Below are 9438 nucleotides of genomic sequence, written 5' to 3' on the forward strand. Positions count from 1 at the left end.
CATCCTCACCCACTGTCTCTGTGATTCCAGCCTTGCCTGTCCCCATGACATTCTCGCACAGCGAGCTCCTTCTGTGACGTGCTGCTTCTCACACTGACACCCTCCCACTCCCACTCTCATACACTCCTGAGTTTCCCTAGTGAAAGGGACACTGAACTGGTTCCGGGATACTGCTGTCTCCTCCTTTACTGCTTACTCAGTCTGCATGCCTGTAAAATGGGGAGGAGGTGAGCCAGGTGATCTTTATGTTCCTTTCTGCTTTTCAAAGTCTGTGGTTGTGTCATTTCCCCTCCTCCCTCCCTATTCAGGCATTTCAAAGCTCAAGTGGAAGCAGGGTGGACTGAGAGGGGGAGGGGGAGGAGGGCCACAGGAGGGTGTCGTTTCCAGGGTGTGAGCTGCTCTGGCCTTGGAGATGGTGCCCATCCTAACGTGTTCCCTCCAGGCAGGGTAAAGTCATAGGGTGTGGAGTGGGGCGGTGGCTGCTAGAATGGGCCAAGGTACCTTCCCCTTTTGGTTAATCCTCGTACCTTAGAAACAGGGGGTCCACATCACTCAGGAATTCCACCCTCCTGCTTTCTGCTCTCTGCCTGTGGAGAAGGTAACTCTCCATTCTTCTAAAGGTTCCTCACTGGTGTAGGAAATGAAATGGACATGAAACATACAATTTCCATACATTTACTGGTGACACTGGGCCAGTTACAATTCTTAGAGACCTCCACTGAGTTAGTTGTACCTGACTCCCCACCCCCATCTCCTACAGCCTCTGTCCTCATGTTGTCTGTTTCCTCATTCCGTGCCTAGAAATGCTCCTGGCTGGGCCCCAGCTGGGCCCCCTGCAAACATGGAGACCCTCACCTGTTTGCCTTTGTAGACAAGAGCCAGAGTCACTGCCTGCCAAGGGCTTGTTCCCGGGGAAGGGCACGCGGAGGTCTGGATGAGAGCCCTGCCTATCCGCCGCCCCTACAGCATCAGCCTGCTCTCTCTCCTGCTGCTCTGGACGGCCTTTGTAGAATTGCCTAGAAGTGGTTCTGGTAACCCCAAGTGGAAGCTCTCACCTGAATGACATCTTATGGATCACATCTTTTGATCTTTTTCCAGAAGGTGCTAAGAAGACAGAAACAAGCAAAGCCACCACAGAGCCCGAAACAACGCAGCCGGAAGGGGTGGTGGTCAATGGGAGGGAGGACGAGCAGACTGCAGAGGAAATTCTCAGCAAAGGCTTGAGCCAGATGACCACCAACGCCGACACGGATGTTGACACCTCTAAGGACAAAACCGAGTCGGTCACCAGCGGCCCCATGTCCCCAGAGGGCTCACCTTCCAAATCTCCCTCGAAGAAGAAAAAGAAATTCCGAACCCCATCCTTCCTGAAAAAGAGCAAAAAGAAGGAGAAAGTGGAGTCCTGATTTGTGGCACCCTAGGGCTCCTATCTGCACCCCCTCTCCCACCTTCCCTGTCCCATCTCCATCCCTGGAAGCACAGGGCCAAGGAGGGATAGAGTAGGACCCTGAACCATACTCTGATGGGGAACACAGAGATCGCCCGACCAACCCCTCATTTGCAACCACCCCAGAGAAATCAGGTGACTTTGTCAAGGTCACACAGCTAGTTTGTGGCAGAGCCTGCACTCGAATTCAGGTCTCCTGGCTCCCAGTCCAGTGCTCTTTCCACTACACAACACTGCCTAGTTGTGGGCTGCCTTCATGAGGGTGCTGCCCACTGAGCTGAGCCCTGGGCAAGAGGGCCAGAGTGGGCCACAAGCTCTCACTGGCTCAGACTAAATCAGGTCGAGGTTTCCCCTGAACAAGGTCCTTCTCCTCACGGGACCCCAGTCTCCTGCTGATGGAGCTATCACTCTGTTTAGGAATCTCTCTTCTCTTTTTCATAGAGTCCCTGCCTTGCTGCTCACAGTAACCAGACAAACTCTCTTGTCCCCTCCACCAGAAGTTAATCTTTGTTCCCAAGGGCTGATGGCTTAGCTTGTGCTTCCCCAACCAACACCCCTGAGCTTTCTTCATGGAACCTCCTGCATTATGCTTGGAACAGCTGTAAGAGTTGGCAGACATAGCGCAAGCCAAGCCAGCCATACAGCGGGAGATAATTGAATCAATATAAGGCACCAGGGGCTTGACCCATTAAAACTGTGCATCTCAGGAGCTTCAAAAGTAAAACCAAATTCAGCTTAGAAAACAGTTGTCTCATGCTCAGGATGGGAATTTGGGGAAATTTAGATCCTCTGTTGACTTTGGGCTATAAGAGGATGATGGAAACCACACGGGAAATGCTCTGCATTTCTAGCTTTGCATGACACGTGGAGCGCTACCCGTCTCACTCTTGTCCAGCAGTGAGGTGTCCCCCAACCTTCCCTCAAACCCAGAAGCACCGGTTCATAGACTAGAGCTGGCATCTTACCCTTGGTTCCTTCGGGTTCCATCTCAGTCACTCTGGGTCCAGCAGAGGAGAATAGAATGAAGCTTTCAGGATTAATCAGAGAAATACTTAGGTGTCCCCAGCTCTGTCACTATCTGTCCATCCTGGGGCCTGATAAGAGCCACAGTTATTGTTTCAAATGCCAACACTATTTTTTCATATTCGTCCGTGGGGCATTAATTAATGAGTATTGTTGGCTTCTAAAAAATAGACAATCCATTCTCTTTAAAGCACAGTGTCTTCAAAGGATATTTTCCCTTTTTGTGATTGTTGTAAATGTATTTTTGAAAGTTCTGAACTCTAGTTTTCCATGTTTGAGCACTTACTCTATACATAGACACTGTGTAGGCTCTATATGCATTACATCCTTTAAACCTCATGATAACTTTATGATGTGGGTAAGATTAGTCCCATTTTGTGGGTAAGTAAACTGAGCCCCCAAAAGGATAATTGATTTGTTTTAGACAGGTGACTTGGCTAGAAATATCCAGAACCTGGATTTCCCTCTAAGTCAGCCTGAGTCCAGAGCCTTTGCTCTAACAGCTATGGTGATCAGAAATCTCCAGTCCCCAAGGGCCGTGGTTTTAGTCCAGGACTCATTTTTGTGTCTCCACTACATAATGTCAGTACTTGCAATGAAGGTAGGAAATTACCTGTGTTCTCCCTCACCAGTGCACATTAAGTTCCTGGTTAACAGGGACTGTAGCAAGGCCAGAGTGGACCTCTGGCAAAGGAGATGCAACGGTCTTCTGGTTGGGGCAGGAAATGCCATCCATCGTTGGGCCATTTCTTGGGGAGGAAAGAAACGGACCCATGACTAAGGGAAACCCAACGTTGTGTCTCTCCAGTGCTGAGTCCCATCTGCTACCCCAGCCGCCCTCACCCCATCCTCCACCCTCGTGCACCCCTCCCCCATTCTACTTTCTGATTGGGTCTTGATGGACAACCCAATGATCAGGGGCACTGATGCCTCAGAAAAGTCTGTGATGTGGGGAATGCCTTTAAAAGCTAATCCTTTGATGCCTTCTTTAAAAAAGTAGATTTGCCATTCATTCATTCACTCCCTTCACAATATTTGTTATGCACCCACTGAATGTCAGGGATTATGCTGACATTAAAAGAAAATAATCATTGTGACTAGAATAATCAGTGGCAAGCAATGTTAAGAAAAGGGTGGAGCGGACACAACCACTGAGGCAGCATTTTGTGTCTGAGTGGTTGTAGCTCAGAGATGTGTTGATTGACTCTGCATTGAATCAATTCTCTGTATTCCCTTTACAGCAGTGAAGCCTCATTTAGATGAACATGCCAGAGCTTGCTGGAATGTGAGCATTGCCCTTAGAATTTATGCCTTGGGTCGACTTTGTATCTATCCGTTTGTTCATTCCTTGAAACTCAAAATACACATGAGAGCCTGGATCATGGATCAGGCCTGAGGGTGGCAGGACTTAATCCCTTCCCACAAGAAGCTCCTAAGTAAAGGAGGCATGCAGACAAGTTACGAACAGCAAGGGTGCAGAGGGGGCATTAGGAAGCAATGATTTACTATCTTCTGGGCCAGAGAAACCTTCCTGAAAGGAGCGACGGTTAAGTTAGGTTTTCAGAACAAAGAGAAATTTCCCATGAGGACAAAAGGTTTGGCAGGACATTCCGTGGGAAAAGCATGTGCAAAGGCACAGAAGTGTGAAACTCCATGATTCGTGCACCAAGCAATTCAGTGCATCCCGAGCCTAAGGTGTGGGGGTGGGGGGCAGGGATGGGGTGGTTCATTTCACAGGTGGTGGGCAGGGCTGGATCATAAAGAAACTTATAGAAAGTATGGAGGGATGAGACTATCCTGTAAGGGGTTTGGAGCCACTGAGGACTTATCATCAGGGTAGAGGCATGATCAGCCCTGGATTTTAGGAAACCTTCGGAGGCTGTGCAGAGAATGGACTAAAGAGGCATGGAAGATGTCCATAATGAGGCCTTTCTGAAACGTCTGATCTAAACCATGTTTGGTCACCCGCCTTACACTACTTTTTCCCTTATAGCAAAAAGAGAGCTTCCAGCACAGAATTCATTTCCATCAAATTATTTGGATGAGACATTTTAAGAGAGATTTTCCACAAAAAGAGGAAGAGACTCAAAGAGCCATTTCCAGTTCTCTGCCGGCTTGTGTAGTTGGTCTTCCTTCGCACTTGTTGGGTGTGGCACGCTCAGCTCCAGGCTTGCGGCCGCACATGGGGTGCTGCTGCAGCGAATGAGGCATCCAACCAGCACCACAGGCTTTTGGGGCGACAGGAGCGGGCATTGCTTTGGGCTCTGGTTAAAAGCTGGCCGAGAACTCAGGCCACTATCTGTGGAGAAAATATATATATATGGGAAGGTCAGAATTGGTAGCAGGAGTTCATTCTGAGCTTGGGTATGCTACGGAAAAGGAATGAGAACATGGAACCAGGCTGCTGTGCTGCGGCCAGCTGAGCTGAAAAGTGGAGAGGCTTCTGAGGCTGTTTCCTTGGGGAGATGGGCAGGAGAGGGGAGGCAGAGGGAGCGATGATTACAGAGAGGTAAGTGGAGTCTCGGTGACTCTCCAGCAGTGGTGTGTGGGAGCATCCACACCCTGTGAGTTTTCCTCGAACTCTGCAAAAAGTGCTGGCAAGATACAACCCCCAGCCCAGATCTGAGCTCCCTAAGAGCCTCCTGGCCTTCAGGTGACCCAAGGAACAGTCCTGTGTCAGCCAGGTTATGCACAGATGAGAATAACCTCCTCAACACTCCTGTAACACAAAGGGGTTCTTCCTCTGCAGACGGTGAAGTTCTTCCTCAAGGACTGGGTGTGTGTGGATGAACCCACTGCCAAGCATCACCCTCATACCACTGACTCATGTGTCTGCTGAGCCTTGAATCCTGCTTCCTGTGTCTAATGCTGTGTCCCTCGTTTCTGAATGTGGCCATACGGTCACTCAGATGTCATCTGTCAGTGTTTTAACAGAAGGCTACCACTTTTGTCAGCGTGGGGAGACTGCTATAAAGCCACTTCTCTGACTGTGTGGATGTGAAAGAACCATCTGCCCAAGAGCACAACTCACTTCTGGAAGTCTGAAAGATTAAAAAGAAGTATGGATTTTTTCATGCAGGTACATACAGGGATAGGTGGACACAGCTCGCCATCGCCCTGTCTGCCATCTTTTGCACAAGTGCAAAGTTTATGTTCGAGTTCCAGGCCGAGAGTATTCAGATTCTGACTATTGAACAAGTGAGAAAACCTATAGCACTTATTCATTGCTTTCATGCAGGTCAGCAGAAGCCCTTGAGCTGCCTGGCACAGAGGCAGCTGACTTGGAGCCCAGAGAAAGTACGTCTCACATCTCCCTGCTTGAGCCCAAGCAAACTGTCTAAGACAATAAAACTCAAAGGGTCTGAGAAGAAAGGAGAGAGGAGATACATCCATGCCCTGCACTCCCACAGAAAGGACAGGCCACCTCACACAGCTCAACACCTGACAGGATGTCTCATTGCCCGTGTCCCACATCTGTTCTGACAGAGATAATGTAATAGGAGAAGTAAGAGGCCTTGAACGGACTTTACTGAAATATGCTCATTGGTTATTTATCTGCAGAGGTCCACTTGTGCCACAGTGCATAACGCATACGGAGTGGAGTGATTATTTCCAAATGTCCTGTCTAACCAACCCGTGTCCACCGGGGTGGGGCACTCACAGAGCCCTGTCACCAAGCAACCCAACCCTGCAGCCTCTCATGGTGAGAAGCCACCCTCTCCCAGGAACCAACCCAGGGATGCCAGGGAGCAGTCTTCAGTGGAGAAGGCTCCTTTATCATTTTTATCTAGACAGGCTCCTCTTTTTAGGAACAATTAGAAAGAACCCCCACTTGGGTGTGTTCTTAAATATATGGAAGTAATAGTTTGCATTGATTCATACTTAGGTGGTATTAGGTTTTGTCAGATAGACGTTTGGTGCCATTTTCCTTCAAGACAACCCCCAAAGTTGGGTCATGGCTTTGGGAAATTGGGGCCTGAAGATGAAGGAGAAGTGGTCACAATGACTGACACAGGGAGGGACTCGGGTGCAGCCAGAGCTCCGTGTGAGAACGTCCCGGCAGCTTTCCCAGTGTGGCTGCTCCTCAGTGGCTTCCGGTCACACCCCGTGTCCCAGCAGCAGGATGAGCCAGCTGCCATGTGCAAGTCCCCCCTCTCTAAGTCGTGTGGAGAAAATGTTGTGAGGGTTTAGGTGGTGGGGGGGAGGTGTAACAGAAGAACCCTAAACCCCTCCCCTGAGGCAAATCACCTTGTATAACTTTTAGAAGCTCAAAAGCCAGATCTTCCCTTTCAAAGTGAACCAGAAGGAGGGTGGCAGTTGGACCAAGGAAAGAGGGGCCACATTTAAATATGTCAAAGTTCTTACACAACGGAAATATATTTGGGGGACCCCACCCTGATATTTCAACTCCACCTCATTCCTCTCGGGCCTGCGTTGTGAGTGATTGTTGGGTCTCAGCAGTCGGTTCCGTGTCCACCCCCAGGAGGAGGGGCAGTGCCCAGGGGCTGGCCTGGCTGGGGTGCTGGGGTCCAGGAGGAGAGTGTGGTGTTTGCTAGCACTGTGGGTGGTTTCAGTGACATGTCTGTGTCTGATGATCGTCTCCCTTGTACATACCTTGTCTGTGTTTGGGTTGTCCTAGTACTGTGGAGTTTCAAATAGGGGTTCCATGTAAATGCCCTTCCTGCTACTGAGATGCCAGCCCCCAGGTCACGCAGCCGCCCCACGAACAGTTTGCCTTTCTCTATGCTAACACTTTTTGAGCCACTGATGTGCAGACTGATGATAAGTTTATTGGGCTTTTATTTTGCAATTTTATATATATATATAAACACACATATAATATATATATATATATTTATGGGTTGGTTTTGTATAGTTTTCAGTTTGAATCTCTGAGCACCAAAGCTGCCCTTGGATTTTCAAGAGAATGTCCCAAAGCCATTTTCAGACCCTCACCTTCGCTTTGGTGTTTGTGGTGCCGGGTGGTGTCTGCCCATGGATTTCTGTATGTATGTGCTGTTACCTCACCTGCGGATATTACCCTAGTAAATCAACCTTGCTTGGCTTCCTGGTGTGTGACCCATCTCTGTCCGCCACGATGTCTGCCAGCTCCCCGGGGAGCAGAAGCCAGAGAAGGGCTCCCTTTATGGAAACATCCAACCACACCTTTACCCTTGAAGCCATTCCCTGCACATGGAAAGCTGAACGTATGAATCATTGGGTTCTGACTGGGGAGGGAGGCAGTAAAATGCTCTAGTCCTCTGAGAAGGCCAGGCCATGTGGATCTGCAAACAGCGCTGTGGCAGAGGGTGGATTTAGATGGTGGGGACGGGGGGGATAGGGTTACAAAAACACACATACAGATGGTGCTGGAAGGGAAGGGACAGGGACAGACTGCAGGGTGGGGGCTAGAATGAAAAGGGGTGTCAGGCCAGAATCAGAGGAAAGGCAGGGAGAGCTAAGCTGTCACTTCAGAGGGTGAAAGAGGAATGGAGATACGAGGGAAGAGAAAGCAGAGGGAAGAGCCCATTTTGCCCCTCTCAGCTCTTCTTGTCACAAACAGGAGCCCAGGACTTCTTGCTGACCCACACATGTAGGTCCAGTGTTAGTGTTTTACACAGAGCACCACGCTCAATCCCCCCAGACCCCCAAGGGTGGTGCCATCATCATCACCCATGTTACAGGTGAGGAAACAAGCCCTGACACACCGAGTTTCATGGGCTGCAGGTTAATATGTGGTGAAGCCCCAAGTCAACCCAAAACCTTCTCAGTAACCAAGCCCCTTACTCTTTCCCCTACTTCCCACTCACAGCCCACATGTGCTGTGTAAAGTCCCCCAAACACAGTCTCGATCATCACTCCCAGCCCACCACTGCCAGGTAACCTGCTCCCCCAAAGCTGCCTCCTACATCCAGGTGCCCTGAAGCTCCCACAAGGACCGGGCCCTCCCCTGGCCCAGAGCTTCCAGTCTTTCCTCTCCTGAAGTCGTGGAGCAACCGGTCTGCTGACAAAACCCCTTCTTAGCTTCGTAACCTCATAGCTGCATGCACTGACCAGGCCAGGGACCCTGGTCAGTGTGCTGACCCCCTTCACAAAGCTGCATGAGGGGTGGCGATTCAAACCTATAAGTTGAACTCTTCCTCCTCATCCTCCTAAATTTCCACTGCAGACTAATGGAATACACGAATGGGAGTAGGGTGTCCTCTACCTGCCAGAAATGCCGAGGAATTTTTTCAGAGTATGTAGCATAGTGGGGAACAGCCCCATGCAGGGCTAGCTGGTAGCAGGGCAGGAGTGGGGAGTGGTGGGGACACTGGGGACACGTGGTGGGCACCAGTCCTGGCCTCAAAAGTGGTAGGTAAGGTGTGGGGCTCACACTGCAGGAACCCTATTTGCAAGGTTGAAGGAATAAGGCAGGGAGGGGGGATGGCTCAGCACCAGGATCCCAACAAGCATCAGAGAAAGGTGCCATGACCCAGCGAACTCTGGCTACCCTAATAATCATGAAAAAGGACCCTTCCAGCCGAGTTATTGTTGATTCTGCTGCTGCCACACAGGTAAATGGATCTCTAATCTGATACGATGTAACCATCAGAAATAAAAAGTCTTCCCTTTTCTCTTCCTCTGGGTCTTTTTGGACAGTGAGCCATGCGTCTCAATGGGAGCCATCTTGAATCTGACCAGAGATGTCACTCTTTAAAGAACGAGCATGGAGGGAAAAATGTGGGAATGATTCAGTCATTCAAAAGCAGGAGACCAATTTGAGAAAATGGAAGACATGCTCCTCAATGAAGCCAAGTTACTGCAAGAAGCGAGAGGAAGGTTAAGAACATCTCTGTTATCAATTTAGCAGGAAAGACCAGCCAGTCATGAAAAGGGAGCACTTTAAATCAAGAGAAATTTTGTTGGTGATATATTTTAAAATGAGGCATAGGCAGTCAACAGCAGGTTGAGTATTGTTGATGAAT

The 9438-nt window shown here is 49.6% G+C and overlaps 1 protein-coding gene across 3 annotated transcripts in view; it reads left to right on the plus strand.

Annotated features, from left to right (window-relative positions):
- Positions 1-7535, plus strand: part of ADD2 (adducin 2) — a 102607-nt gene extending 95072 nt beyond the window's left edge. For all 3 annotated transcript variants that reach the window (XM_028516809.2, XM_036028103.1, XM_036028102.1), the window contains one exon: positions 1099-7535. In XM_028516809.2, the coding sequence (XP_028372610.1) occupies positions 1099-1406 (308 nt within the window). In that variant the 3' untranslated portion in view covers positions 1407-7535. The remainder of the gene's footprint in view (positions 1-1098) is intronic.
- Positions 7536-9438: the final 1903 nt, after the last annotated feature.

The sequence above is a fragment of the Phyllostomus discolor genome, chromosome 6, assembly GCF_004126475.2.
Source record: "Phyllostomus discolor isolate MPI-MPIP mPhyDis1 chromosome 6, mPhyDis1.pri.v3, whole genome shotgun sequence".
Classification (NCBI taxonomy): domain Eukaryota; kingdom Metazoa; phylum Chordata; class Mammalia; order Chiroptera; family Phyllostomidae; genus Phyllostomus; species Phyllostomus discolor.